Source organism: Pseudorasbora parva, chromosome 14 (genome assembly GCF_024679245.1).
Source record: "Pseudorasbora parva isolate DD20220531a chromosome 14, ASM2467924v1, whole genome shotgun sequence".
In the NCBI taxonomy this organism is placed as follows: domain Eukaryota; kingdom Metazoa; phylum Chordata; class Actinopteri; order Cypriniformes; family Gobionidae; genus Pseudorasbora; species Pseudorasbora parva.
Window position 1 is genome coordinate 16346387 of NC_090185.1, and position 16006 is coordinate 16362392.

At 36.8% G+C, this 16006-nt stretch overlaps 1 protein-coding gene across 3 annotated transcripts in view; it reads right to left on the reverse strand.

The window, feature by feature from the left end:
* The window catches only part of LOC137040213 (rho guanine nucleotide exchange factor 18-like), a 42318-nt gene that overhangs the window by 12068 nt on the left and 14244 nt on the right, over positions 1-16006 (reverse strand). For all 3 annotated transcript variants that reach the window (XM_067415666.1, XM_067415665.1, XM_067415664.1), the window contains 15 exons: positions 9079-9143; positions 8828-8879; positions 4906-5056; positions 4552-4658; positions 4187-4327; positions 3837-4087; positions 2707-2832; positions 2507-2624; positions 2175-2429; positions 1751-1827; positions 1490-1668; positions 1333-1406; positions 892-1077; positions 568-714; positions 101-219 (listed from right to left, as the gene is read on the reverse strand). In XM_067415666.1, the coding sequence (XP_067271767.1) occupies positions 101-219; positions 568-714; positions 892-1077; positions 1333-1406; positions 1490-1668; positions 1751-1827; positions 2175-2429; positions 2507-2624; positions 2707-2832; positions 3837-4087; positions 4187-4327; positions 4552-4658; positions 4906-5056; positions 8828-8879; positions 9079-9143 (2048 nt within the window). The remainder of the gene's footprint in view (positions 1-100; positions 220-567; positions 715-891; positions 1078-1332; positions 1407-1489; positions 1669-1750; positions 1828-2174; positions 2430-2506; positions 2625-2706; positions 2833-3836; positions 4088-4186; positions 4328-4551; positions 4659-4905; positions 5057-8827; positions 8880-9078; positions 9144-16006) is intronic.

Here is a 16006-nt window from a genome sequence, read left to right on the forward strand (position 1 = left end):
AAGTCTTGCCCAAATCATCTGATGTCACTCTCCGCGTTTAGTAAACACAGACATGTTCCAGTCGTGTGATGGGCAAACGGCTGCATGTGCGTTCTCTCACCGGCTCATCCTGGTCCTGACACATGAAGACCTCTTTGAGCAGCGGATCCGAGCTGGCCCTCTGACTCCTGTCCCTGGACCTGCCGGACGCTCCGGGAACCTTCTTCTTAATACTGCCGTCTGATTCAACACAGAAACACTGATTTACAAACTTACGTCAGGGAGGAGCATTACACAAATGCACAAACACCAAAAACATATCCTTGAAAAAGGTGATTGTGGGTAAATAGGCCTCAAAAGATTGTATGCACGCATATTTGAAGAGTGTTCAGGAACATCTGAAGCACTGTTTTCAACATATTATGAGAGACATATCTTGCCTACTGTATTGCACAGATACTATGCGAATTGGGATGCAAAGCCTTTCAAATTCACAATGAATGAATGTCTAACAACAATGAGTCTTAAGTTAATCCCCATTAATGGAACACGTGTAATCACGGTCTAATCGTATGTAATGGCTCTTACTCTTAGGCAGTATTGTGGCAATGCTGTCGTATCCGCCGAAGGTGTCTGCCCTTCGTGGCAGCAAACTCAAGGACGGACTCTGGTTCCCCTCAGTCTGAGGAGATGTTTCCTGAGCTCCAGACGCCAAGAGGTTCTGAAGGTTCTCCACTAGAGAAGCACAGATACACACTTCACTAACTACATTTAGCGCTTAAAAAAAAAAAAACTTCCTACTAGATGCAAGATTGCATTTTTTATTAATAAATAAAAAGACATAACTGTAATAACTGATTGAGTTGTTATTCTGCAGGCTCTGACCCTGTGTGAGCTGCTCAGATGTGTTACCTTCAGTAATGGCTCCCTTGAGCAGGTGCTCCCCCTGCTGGAGGTCGGAGGCGTCGCCCCGCAGCAGCAGACGGGAGCGAGAGCTGGTGTCTTCTAGACCGACCACAGACTCAGCCAGCTCTGAAAACAACTGCAGCTTCTCTGTGAGGCTCTGGATGATCTGAGCGTCCTTCAAGGTCAGGCGATCTACAGAAAATGAGACGTAGACCGAGTACAATATGTTCAAGGGGTGAAATACTAGATAGTATTTTTTATTTTAAATATACTTATAATACTCTAATTATTGACAAAAAGAGACATGGGATTAGCAACACAAGTGCGCCCTCTAGTGACAAAATATCCTTCAAAAGCTCATAAAAAGACATCACACATCATCAAAATGAGCAGAAAAATGAAATAAATGTCATGATATATGAAACAAACATGTAACGTGGAATTTACCGTGAAACTCTCTGAACCGGGTGACTCTGGCCTCCTCTTCCTCACTAAACAATCTCTCTTCTGTATGTGGACAGCTGATGGAGAATAACAGAGGTTAAAAAAATAAAGCCGATAGAAGTAAAAACAGACACTGATGTGGTGATAGACGGACACAGACCTCTCCACTGCCTGACGGATGTGGGTGATCCACGCGTTGCGGTCTTCTTTCGAGGCTGTGTGGATTTCGTACATCTCGGGTTCGTTGGAGGAGGCGCAGATGAGGAACATTGCCCGCTCCTCATGAGCGACCTCTCGCACAATCAACTTCTGCAGTGAAATGACGGATGGTTTGTTGTCCTAGCAGAAAAACAACACAGGTGAGTGCATCGAGATCATTTCTCATCCTGTATGAACCAAAAACAAAGTGCCCCGTACTCACCACGGTTGAGAACACGTATCGCTGATCCTTTTCTTGCAACAAGACAAGAACATCGTTAAGAAGCACAGCTAGAATATCTGCAACGGAAGCAAAGAAGAATATCAAATGTCAACTGTGAACCAAGCAGACTTATAGACTTATATGGAACCGCTAATGGGACATGGTGGTGGAAAAATATTTGAGGTGAGAAGAAAAAACAATATTTCACTATTCGCATTCTCTCTGAAAAGTATTGCGTTCCCCCTCCAAGAAACTCTACATTTGCTTTGAAAACATTTCCATTTTCTCAAAAAGTATTGAATTCCCCAGAGAAACTTTGCTATATATTTCTATTGCAAGAGAATACAAAAGCATTTTCCTCCCATTTTCTTTTACCATCACCAGTGTCCCTACTTATGCATGCAAACTGTCGTTCTCTTAATACCTTTGAGGCGACCAGATGCGGCTTTCCAGTTTACCATGCCCTCGTACAAGAGCTTGCGTCGGCCCTGAGAGAGGTCCTCCTTACGAAAGACACGTCCATCTTTGATTTTTCCAAGGGACTTGGGCTCCATCTTGGAGGCGATTTCCCTTAGCCGTGCTTCCTTCTCGTAGAGATTGACATGGGCGTCCACCTGAACAATGGTGTCTTTGATTACACCGAGAGCTTGTGCTAGTCCTTCATGTTCCTCTGTCCCGGCTGGAGTGAGAAGAAAGCGTTTGTAACCTTGCATATTCATAAAACCTGAATAGTTTAACGGCACCATAAACACCAACCTTCAGTGTTCTGCAGGATGCGCTCCACCAGAACAGGATACTTGGTGATTCGCTGTGTCACCAGCAAGATGCACTCAGGAACGCCTAAGCGCCGTACTATTGACAGGTGACTTATTTTCTGAAACACAATAAGGTGAGAAAATGATTCAAACCAGTGCTGAGGACAACCTAGCATGGAGACGTATAAGATCTCAACATACTCTCATTAGGTTCTGGAACTTCTTGTTGCTCTGCAGCTGCTCTTTGTAGTAGTTGACAGCTTCGGTGTGCCGACTGCAGAAATCCCCATAACTTTCCTTCATTCGCTCACCAAGCTCTCCGGAAAACTAAAACCAGATACACACAAACACACAAGTTGTTTGTCACACTTCCTGCTTTACACTTCCTTCCCAATATTTTATTCTTTACACCTCCTGCTATCACACTTCCTGCTTTCACATTTGTGACAACAGCATGTGTGAAGCAGAAAGTGTAGGGCAGGAAATGTGAAGCCAGCCGTATAGGGAAGGAAGTGTGAAAACAACATGTGTAAAGCAGGAAATGTAAAGCAGGAAAGGCGACAAGAGAATGTCTGAAGGAGGAAGCAAAAGCACAAAAGTGTGACAACAGTATATGAAGCAGGATATAAAACAGGATGTTTGAGGCATAAAGTGTACGGCAGGAAATGTGAAGCACAAAAGTGTGACAATAGGAAGTAAGGAGGAGGATATGTAGGGTGGGGTGGAAATCGGGAAGCATGGCAACCGCAGGAAGTGTATGTTGAACAACAACAGGATGTTTCAGCAAGAAAGAGTAGGGTAGGAAATGTAAAAAAATTAAGCAGGAAATGTATAGTAGGAAATGTGAAGCAGGAACTGAAGGACAGGAAATAGGAAGCTGGAAATGTAGGGCAGAAGGTGTGTAAAGCTGGAAGCGAAAGTTAATGTGAAATGTTGAGCTTTACAACAGCAGGAACTATGGGGATTTTTGAAGCAAGAAGTGTAGGAAATGTAGGCCAGGAAGTTTGGGGGGGAAAGTGTGACAACAGGAAGTTTAAAACAGGAAACAAAAAGACAGGAAATGTAAAGAGTGAAGTTTGAGGTAAAAGGGTGATGACAGAGAGTATAAAGCAGAAAATGTAGGCCAGGAAGTGTGAAGCAGGACGCATGACATCAGCTGGAAGCATTGGGCAAAAGTGTGATAAGCAAGGATGTGTGAAGCAGGAAGCAAAACAGAGGACATGTGAAGCAGAAAGAATAGGGCAAAAAAGGTGACAACAGAAATAATAAAGTAGGAAATACAGGGCAAAAGGTTTGAAGCAAGAAGTATGGCACTATATAATGGCATGTACCTGGGATATAAGGATATCTGAGAGTTTATGGATGGCATAGTTGTGCTCGCTGCCAGGCTGCAGGGACTCTGCCCGACGCTCCCTGAGGCGTGACAGGAAGTGGTTGTGCAGCTCCAGCAGGCTGTCCAACTGGGGAAACAGACAGTCCAGCTTCCTGTCGTCCAGCTGTAGCGTCTCCCGCAGCTCTCGGGCATACACGCGGAGCATGATCTTGAGCGTCCGCACGTGGTGAATCTCCGTCTGGATGAGCTCTGGAGGAGACAGGAAGAGCTTTAGAGAAGATCTGGAAACAACTTACAGAGGTAAAAATGTGGTCCGCAGAGCAGTGTGGGTAGGCAAACAACACTAACCATATATAACATCCTGTCTCTTCATCATTTCCTTCGAATATTTCTTTAAGAAGTGCTGATCCACAGCCAGACTCCAGGACTCCACCTCGAAGTCCTGCGCGATGGCTTCCAGCTCCCCTCGCACTGAGGTGTAATACGTATCTGCACACAAACAGATCAACATTACAAAGTGTTGCTCAATAATTTACAAAACCATGACATAAATCACACACACACACACACACACACACACACACACACACACACACACACACACACACACACACACACACACACACACACACACACACACACACACACACACACACACACACAAAACCTTATCTCACGTTCAGGGCGTTCTCGCTTTTAAAAACAACCCTCACCTTCAACGATGAGAGATTCGGGTGCCGTGGAGGCGAGAGAGACAGTGTCGTCAGCGGGGCGCCTCAGCCTGAATGCGTCAACCTCGTCCATCTCTCCTGTGATAGAGCTGCCAAAGAACATGACTATGCAAACGCTGCAGTAATTATGAACAAACATACTTCATTTGCATTGATACATAAGCCTCACGCTTCTATTACACCGAAATTCGACATGAATCTGAACAGTACTATTTATCACTAAAGCAAAGAAATGTGTAATAAATGTTACAGTATTTTGTGCAAACGAGCCAGTTTGTGCTTTTCTACTAATGTCATATAAAACACCTGGAATGGCTGAAGTCACACAAGACTCACCCGCTGTTGTTGTTTTGGCTGACTGTAGAGTTGCTGGAGGCGGCAGGTTGGGCGCTGTGTCCTTTGGGCGGAACGGTCATACCTGAAGCACTACGTGACGTCCGGGACGAGCCATTGACGGGAGTCAGGGCAGAGCAGGGGTCCCGTGGAGCTGCAGGGAAACGAGATGGGTCAGTGCGGTAGAAGCGCCTCAAAAACGAGCGAGGCATGGAGTCAAGAAAACGGCAGGTGAGGAAGTCTCGATGGAGGAGGACTCGAACCCCGAGCCTGCGGGACAGACCCCAGGACGCCGGGACACGAGTAACGCTCTTTCTCTGAGAAGCACGGACTCTGGGTGAAGCCAGCGCCATGATGTCTGACTCTACACTATGAATCAGAAAGCACTGACTGAGAGGACGGTTGGCCTTATAAAGTGGAGAGTGGGTTCTAGAAATCACGCATGCGCCTTCACTCCTCGCCTCACTCCCATTCTCTCCTGTTGAGACCGAGGATGAGAGTCTCACAATCAGATTAGTGTGAACAAGTAACCATCAAGCTCCATTATCATCTCCAGGGAGAACCTGACAGCTAATACATAATAATAATAATAATAATAATAATAATAATAATAATAATAATAATAATAATAATCTCATTGAACGTTTTTATTTATAAAGAAAATTACTACAATTATTGTATATGTCTGTATATTTTTTACATGGGCTCATTGAATTACATAATATTGTGTGTGTGTGTGTGTGTGTGTGTGTGTGTGTGTGTGTGTGTGTGTGTGTGTGTGTGTGTGTGTGTGTGTGTCTAAAAATGTATATATACTGTATGCATGTATATGTGTGTGTATATATATAAATATTATATATATATATACACATACATACATACATACATGAGTACACACACACACACACACACACACACACACACACACACACACACTTATTAATAATCAATTACATTTTTATATCATTCATTAATATTAAATAAAATTGAACCCATGTTGCAAATTAAAGACAAAAATAAACAAAATATACAATGGTAAACAAATGCTGCATATTAAATAATAATAATAATATTAATATATTCTTATCTGATGCTTTCATTTTTATCAATATATCTCTTTACTATCCCATTCATTAGTAAATGACCATACAATATACATTAATTCGATTTTTTTATTAAATAAAGCAAAAATAAAATTATGGAAATGTGTTAATTTATATTTACGTATTTACAGAAAATTCTATTAATTGTATCTTTCTTAGCCCATGCAGTTTAACTTTATTAAAATGCGAATTAAATTTGTTTTATTTATTTCTTTATTAAAAACAGAACAACTATACTGTAAAAAAATAAAATAATCACCAGTCACCTGGTGGTTGCCTTATATTTTTTATTTCAATGAACACTAAATTTTGAGTTAATACAATGAACATTTTTGAGAATTCACAACCTTTATTCAAATATTATTAAAAGACTGTGTAAGCATATCGGGTAATTGTGTGTTTTTATTAGTGATGACGCAGTGAAACTACCAAATTAGCCAAATTTGGCCAAATTGTGATATTTTTATGATTTATCAAATTTTTTATGTGGTTCAGATAAACATTACATTTTTGCGTTTCTGTTTATTAAACAAATTTCCTTTATTGTATCAACTTACATTTTTAATTACAATAAACTCAAAATTAAGGCAACCAGGTTACATACTTTTTTAAGTTAAACCAACAAATTGTTTTACAGTGTATGTATTGATCTCAAAATTCAAGAATAACCACATCTACCTAATTCAAAAAATGAATATTCTTTGTGTTGGCCTATAGACTAAACACACAAAGCTCATGCATGCGGTCATCGCTCTCACAGATTTGTGTTGTTTTTTTGTTTTGTTTTTTACATGAAGATAACGATATCGTTTCAAGACTATTTCAAAACATGTTGTTTCGGGGTTTGGGTTCTCCATCTGCCGGGTGCTGTTGCCGTGCGGATGAGTGGACGGAACGCATTGAGAGTTTTCTATTTTGGTTGAAAATGGTGTCGTAAGTGGCCCAACAGTAAATAACCAATGATTATTTACAACGGAAATGAGTCAATCAAAACCTTACTTTAGCTGTACAGCCAACACAAGCTTTCTTCCATTAATTTCCTATCATTACAGTAAAGCTGCTTTTGAAATTATCTATATTTTAAAAAGTGCTATAAATGAAGGTGACTTGACTTTTCTGACAATCTCATCAGACAGATTAACAATGCAGATATAAATGTGGCAAAACCACCAATTTTCAGCTGCATTAACAAGATGATGCGCTTCCAGAAGTCTCTGGGTGAAGCAGGACATTTCCAGATGTTTTCCGCTGGGGAGTGAAGCATTACAGGCTTCATCCGCACTTCTTAAAGCAATTATCACCTCGGCCGAGGTCACAGTGGGGGGTGTTTAACAAGATGTCCAGAGCTCAGGAGTAATAACCGCACATCTTCTGTCTACAGACGGGTCATCAGTTTGATTTCATAACAAAATCTTACAAAACAAGAGGTCAAGAAAGGCTAGGCAGGAAGAAGCCACCAACAACGCACCTGAAATGTTATTCTACTAGATCTACTTGCTTTTTCAATCAGCTTGATCAAGTTTGATTTCTACAACTGCTTGAATGCGTTGTGTTAACCAATCAGCTTCCAGGATTAATGATAACTAATATCTGTTTATTAGCATGTGCAATGCAGCATTCTGCACTGCAACTGCCCAAAACCGTGCAAATCTTGATCAGATTTCATTTACAAGATCAAGCTTCTTGTGGGGTAATTAATTGTGGAACCCTGATTAACCTCTTAAGTGCTTATCTGGCGATGGCAAATGCAGGAAACAACAGCCAGATGACCTTAATTTGCTATCAGGGGACTCGTTCAGCATTTGCCACCCGAGTGTCCATTAAACACACCATCACACACAGCAAAACAAGCTCCTGCAGCTGCACGAGTCAACTAAACCAAGCAGATTACAAGTGAAAAAGCTCTTTGAGCTAAAGCACTGACGCTTATTAACCTGACACTTCTTGCAGCAAATAATGAGATATAGTACATTACTATATATATTATTTTAAAATTCTATTGCATGCCAGCGTTATTAACTAAAACTACAGATTTTTTCTATTAGGAAATTTTAAGAAATTGAACTGGAATAAAATAAAGTTAAGTACTTAAATGACTAAAAATAAATTAAATCTAAATAGAAATATTTTAAAAACAGAAACAAATAAATGTTCAATAAACACCAAAAACAAATAAAAAATGTTTTAAAAACATTTTTAAAAAACACACACACACACACAAAATAAAAAATATAATATCAAATATATAACAATATATAAAATACTAAAATAACACAACGTGCAAACACATTCAACATTTAAATGTTCACTCTCTCACATATAAAGGATCAATTTAGTGAATAATTCATTTTGAACCAATTCAAAAATGATTCACTGATTCAAAAACAATTCAGTCCACAATCACAATGTCTTTGTGACACTTCATTAGCAAAAAATGTAATTTCTTAACAGATACATGTACTAATCATTTTCAAAATATTTTTTTTCTTCAAATTATCACTGTCACTGATTTATTGATATTTAGTGTCAATTTCTTGTCTTTGTGACAGAAAAATTGTATCTATGATTTGAATAAATGTTTTCATCAATACTGACCCCAAGACTTTCACCTTGCATTGTCGCTAACTTAACTTTAAGGTAGTTTGGCTGTAGTTTAACTATGGGCAACATAATTATATATTTTATAAACATGCATTTTAATGTAAAATGTTTCACCAGCAGTGTCAGCATTGGTTGAGCTATGTGATCCAAACACATCATCTTAACATCGATCATCAAATATAATGCAAAAAACATGGTAATTCTTCTGCAGATGTGCTTACCTTGAGCATGCGACTGAGCTGCGTTTGATGACTTTTGCACCGATTCTTTTGTCTGTAAAAAAACCACAGGTTCTTACAAACACACAGTGACCGGCTAGTTTATCATTTACACCGAGGACAGAACCTGCCACACCTTTGACCAAAGATAAACCCTTTTATTATCTTTAAGAAACTTAATTTGATTTAAACTAATACAGAGTGAAGTTAATTTTAATATTTCAAGTGAATGCACAAACGTGAGTGACTCCTACCTTGCTTTTACTGCTACACTCGGGCAGCAGGTTCTTGCAGCTCTTGTGGACGTTCACAGCACAGTCTGTCGGTCCAAACAGAGACGGTGGTAGAGAGAGAAAAAGGTTAGCACTGTCCTTATCAGAACCAACACACAGGCTGTCCCGTGAACTGAAATTACACATGAAAGGGAGGATTCGAAGAACTGGGGCAGATTGTAATACGAGACCTTAATGTTTCGCAATACTGCTTTCATTTTGAAAGAACGGCAATTATCAGATATGAAACTTTTTCTCCCTAACATTGGTTTTTGCTACAAAAACACCTGACAACGCCAGCAAACACAGGTTTATCGGGGGTAAAGAGCTTTCAGAAGTGCTCATCATTATCCATTCAGAAGTTCTCTGTCATATCCCTGCAGGGCATTTTCCACTTTTCACTCCACAAACTGACTGATTCCATCCATTTAACCTAAATAGAAACACAACAGACTGAGAGCCTGATCAATGCGTCCACCACAGGACCTCCAGAGCAGATTACAGCAGGAAACACGGACATCTGATCAACTTTAACTGATCAACATATCATAGTATTATAGAATATAACTACGGCTTTATATTAACTTTTTGCTCACCAGCCACTCTGACTGTAGCTAATGGTTTTCCAAAGTTACTAGCATTTTCACTTGTGTTGGTGGCCATATGTACATGACCGCTGTACACACCCAAATCAAGTCTGCGTGAAATGCATCACATACAGGGCTTGACATTAAGCATGTTCATCATGTAAATCGTTCACCGTCGGTGTATGAATGAGTGTATGAATGGGTGAATGTGAGGCAATATGTAAAGCGCTTTGGATGGCCGTAGGGTCTGTTGAAAGCGCTATATAAAGGCAGTCCATTCATTAATTTGTTGATTTTTATTTAATTTTTGTGTGTATGTGTTGTAAATATAATGTATTATGATGCAATATTCTTTCCAATGTTCAATCAGCTTTGTCATATTTAAATCTACATATTTGTGATATTTTTATCTTTTATAAAGGGCATTTCTCCCTAATCTTATTAAATATAGACTATGCTTCAGGTTTAATTTAATATGGTTAAGTTTGATATATACATTAAATAAAATAAGACACTATAAGGGCTGTTACCTATCAAATTAAATAATTTACACTGAAAAATATCAACTGCGTTAAATAATGTTTAGAGATTTGTAGTTTTGAATAGACAAAAAAGAAATGTTGGAAAGAAATGTTAACATGAAACTAAACCTCCAGTAGGTGGCAGCAGGTGGCCGTCTTAATGAGTGAGTCATTGAGTCGTTCATTCAAACGAATCATTCAAAACGCTGAATCGTACAGGAACACTTTACGGTTCTGCAAATGAACGACTAAAATTTCTCAGGTAAAATAAAACAAAACACTCAATATTGCATCTAAAATGTAAGTGACGTTAAGTGAATGTAACTGAATGTTAATTAATTGTTTATGGAGCTGTCATATGAAAGCAGTGTCATTTTTAGTCATGATGGTATTCAGGAAACAGCTTAAACGCTCTAGTGTTGTAATTTCTCCTCGAGAGGCTGCACGAGCACCAACAGCGCGACCTTGTTATCATCAGTTCATTATATATTATCATCCACTTACACTAAATTAATGCACAATCATTCTTGCATTTTGTTGACGTTCATATATATATAAATATATATATATATAATATTATAATATAATATAATTATATTATTCGTGGTGACGATAGTCGATAAATCAATTAATTGCACGATAAAAAAAATTAGCTCGATAATTTTTCCTGCCGCGATAATTGCATTTTTTTGCATTCATTCTCGGCCAGCAGATTCGTCTGGAACTCATGGCTCTTCTGTTGCGGAGCCACACGCAAAGTTACGAAATTTGACGTGCACAACGGCAAGCGAATTGGGGTCTCGCGCACTCCACGTCGACGTCATTTTTGCCGCGCGCACCCACGCGCTCGAGCGTCGTGTATAAACGAGGCTTAAAGCTACACTGAAGCTTGATAAATGAAAGTAATTCTTCAGTTCAATCTTTGTGTGCTAAAAAGGCACATGAGTTCCTGTAGAGATAGCAATACAGAATACACACTCTCCTTTTTTTGCCAAATAAATGAAAAGCATGTCATCAATGTCTTCTCTCTTGCTGTATCAAAATATCACTTTCCTCAGAGATGGTCAAGTTCAGTTTGTGCATGATTAGGCTAAGATATAAAAAAAATGTTTAATACTGTATCCTAAATTGTGGATAAATAATATATTATATGCTGAAGTACATTTCTGGATTAAAATAAAAAAAACAACAAGACCATACAGAACGGAAAACCGTGAGCCTAAAACCGTGATACCGAACCGAACCGTGGGTTTTGTGAACCCTAATATGCACCAAAAACACAATAATCCATTGCAGTTTTCATCAATTTTATTTATTGTTTTAGGTACTTATTTAAGTGAATTTTTTTAAACAGACTGAGTCCATGCTTTTATTGTTTTTGGTTATTTTGTTCATGTATTGTGGTTATTTAAAATGTTTTCCATTTTTAGTGTTAAATAGTCTTTTGAAATTATAGTTTATTGATCTTTGAAATGGTGTACCTGCATTTTTATGCCATTATCATCATTTTAGATGAAAATGGTTTCAGAACGACAATATTATTGTTTATCGCAATAATTTCTTGGCCAATTTATCGTCCAGCAAAATTTGTTATCGTGACAGGCCCATGACTCACTAGTTATTTTTTGTTTTAATCAGGCTCTTGCCCATCGGGCAAGTAAAATTCTCTTTCACTTGTCCCGAACAAGCATTAATGTCGAGCTCTGACATGGCAGTAGGGGTGTAACGATATATTGTGATATAAAAATATGACGATATGCATCATTGATGGAAAGGATTGATATGATTGATTTGCGATATAGAGTTGTTTTATCTATGGCTCAACTTGCTGTAGTAGGCCTATTTATAAGGTATAATTCACACAAACACAAATGTATATTATGCTACTGTGTGACTGTGAACACTGAGCTTTCCGCACACATTCATAAAAGCATTTTTTGGCCAACACAATGCTCTCAAAATGTCCTGCAACCATCTAAAAACAAGTTATTTGTTGTTAAGTTATTAATTGGACAATAACTTAACAACGAATAACAATCATCAATCTTTCATACATTTGTGACATATGTAGCCCAACAATGAAACAGCTCAAAACAAAGATGGAAATAAACGCGAAAACAATTTGGCTTAAGTGTAATGGCATGGATAATAATAACAACAATAATATTTATTATTATATTAAAATATTCAGAATGCATACATCTTTATTGTAGGAGCATATTCAGTTATTGAGTCAAAAAGCTAAAATGGAAGTAAATAAAATCTGTTCTGCTCAGACGTATAACATGGCAAAAAAAAGCTCTTTTCTGCATATTAGTAATTGGATACATAAAAATTATGAACATCATAATAATAGTATATAATAGTAATAACACAATAAAAATAATAATAATAATAATATGAACTAACAATTAATACTTCAGCATTGACTCTTTATTAATATTAATCATTTACTCTTTTAAGATACAAAATGAACTTTTTATTAAGTAACAATTGCTGAAAAATACGTTAATAATAAGTAATATCAGTTGATCTTTAGTCTTTAATAATTATCTAAAAATAATAAAATAAAATAAAGTTTTTATTATTTAATTTCCTCATAAGAAATAAAACAACTTAGCAGATCACATTTAAATATGCTCAAATAATTGATCCAGACAATAATTGATAATTGATGCAAGAGGCAGAATTCCAATATCACATTAATTTTAGCTGCTTAATTTTGCAAATCTGTTTAAAAGCATTAAATGACTTCTGTCAATGATCGACATTAAGAAGGTTTCATTCAAAGCACATTCAGTCCATGTCAAGCAGCAACTAATGACTTGAAAACGGAACAGGAACTAGAACTCCATGAGGATCATTCATAATCCTGTTATCACATCACATGATCCGCTCGCTGGAATGTGAACGTGGACAGTGTTTTAAGAAGAGCGACATGTGGTTATTTATCTCATGCTCTGACAAAGACAGAAAACGAGCTCGTGTGACAGAACCGAGGTGAACCTGACCGGCCGGGGAAGTTTAGTGGACTTTAGGTCAGGCATGCGGAGGGGGAGAATCCCAGCACGGGGCGGATACTGCCAAACGCAATTAACAACATGTGACCCCGCAGAAAAAAAAACATCACACCGACAGACAAACCAGACCAAGACCGGCTACATGAGGACAGAAGGAACCGAAAGATCAGCATTACTCCAAAAACTGACTGAAAGTGCTTAGAAAGCTCAAGAAGCAAAACCACAAGAACTAAACGGTCAAGAATAGGGAAACATTTGCTAATAAAATACATATCAGCCACTAAAATACTAAAAGATAATTCTGAATAAATAAATAAAACATAGGATAAAATAATAAAAATAACAACAATATAATATAAATGATTAATCCAAACTAAGACTAGTAAAAAAAATCCAAGGCTTAATTATAAAGGGTGTAATATTAAAGACACCGTTACATAAACACTTTTTTTTATTAAAGTTTAATAATGTTGTAATCTACATTTATAACTTGTAGAACCATTCAGAAGACCCTAACAACCACAGAACAAGCTCTCAGGAGACCCTAACAACCACAGAAGAACCATTCAGAAGACCCTAGCAACCACAGAACAATCTCTCAGGAGACCCTAACAACCACAGAAGAACCATTCAGAAGACCCTAACAACCACAGAACAATCTCTCAGGAGACCAGAAGAACCATTCAGAAGACCCTAACAACCACAGAACCATCTCTCAGGAGACCCTAACAACCACAGAAGAACCATTCAGAAGACCCTAGCAACCACAGAACAATCTCTCAGAAGACCCTAACAACAATCTATCAGGAGACCCTAACAACCACAGAACAATCTCTCAGAAGACCCTAACAACCACAGAACGACCATTCAGAAGACCCTAGCAACTACTGAACAACCTCTCAGAAGACCCCAGTAACTCTTTCTGGTGGGAACCTGACGTCATTTTTGATTAGCCGGGTCTTATATTGTAATGTAAGCATGTTAAATATTTAAGCTGAATAATGATCTCTCAATGTATTGCGATCAGGCAAATGAACGAGTATGAACAAAAGCCTGAGAAATCAAGCGTCTGAAGTCCTACGCAACACTGACCTGCTCGACTAGCCAATGAAACTAAACCCAGCGGACAGCTGACCTCTCCGCCACTGAACAAACTTTCCACTGTTTTAACGCGACTGTCATTTCAAAAGTTCAAAAAAGAGACACCTGTAGCTGAACCATCGCCTGCGTGAAGTGAAAAACAGACGTTTGTAAAGAGTTTGCACTTGTTTTAGCTGCTAACGTTGTGTTTATTAGCTCAGTTAGCAAACACCTGTTGCACTGAACAAACTCACCTTTTATGAAGCCGTCACGCGCGTTACAATCGCATCACTTCAAACATCACTCAGGTTACTATGACAGCCACACATAAACACACAACACATCACTTGGCAACCTAAAAAAAGCAGCGCCAATCGCGACTGCTGTCTGTAGATTGACTGTCCCCGCACTGCGCCGCGCAGCATTATGGGACAGGAGGCGCATTCCACAGGCTGAGTCCCACATTTAAAGTGACAGGCGCGATTTTCACTGAATGGAGTGGAATGTGTTTATGGGTCGATGAATAATATAATATAATATAATATAATATAATATAATATAATATAATATAATATAATATAATATAATATAATATAATATAATATAATATAATATAATATAATTAATATAATATAATATAATATAATATAATATAATATAATATAATATAATATAATTAATATAATATAATATAATATAATATAATATAATATAATATAATATAATATAATATTTCTACAATATATATTTTAGTTATAATAATGAAAACGACATATATAGTTTTCACATTCATAACTAAAATATTGTAGAATTAATTCATAACTAAAATATTGTATATATAGGCCTATATATATATATATATATATATATATATATATATATATATATAATGTAAAAATATATACAAATATGTGAAATATATATTATATATATTATATATATTAATCCTCACATTTTTACAAAAAAATAGATTGTAAAAAATATGTATGATTATGTGATTTTAGATTTATATAATATTCAAAATAAATATTATATCCATCCAACAAACCATGACTGACACACACACGATATTTTATATATATATATATATATATATATATATATATATATATATATATATATATATATATATATATATATATATATATGTATATATATATATATATATATATATATGTATATATATATATATATATATATATATATATATATATATATATATATATCCATATCCATTACTGAATGTGTAAATATATAATATTTCAATTTAATCATACATTCACCAATATTAAAAAAACAATTTATATATTTATATATATACATATTTATTTATATATTTATATATTATATGCAGTAAAATAAAATATATAGTTTTTTTCTTTTATATTTTCAAATAATCATGGAATGTTACTAGCCCTGATCTCTCATACTTACAAGATGAAGCTATCCATAATTTTATCTCATTAATCCATCTATTTGCAAACCCATAATTTGCGAATCCATCAGAAGTCTGTTGTAGATGATGGCAGACGATGCCGTGTAGTGTAATATTTCCATGTCACACTGGTTACTTTATGTCTGCTGTAATACAGCTGCACTGGTGAACGGTCATGACTGGTTCAAATAAACTGAACATTGGACAGAAAGGGTCTCTGAAGCATTAAGTCTGAGAAAATACATCAGCATGACTTGTTTAATAAGC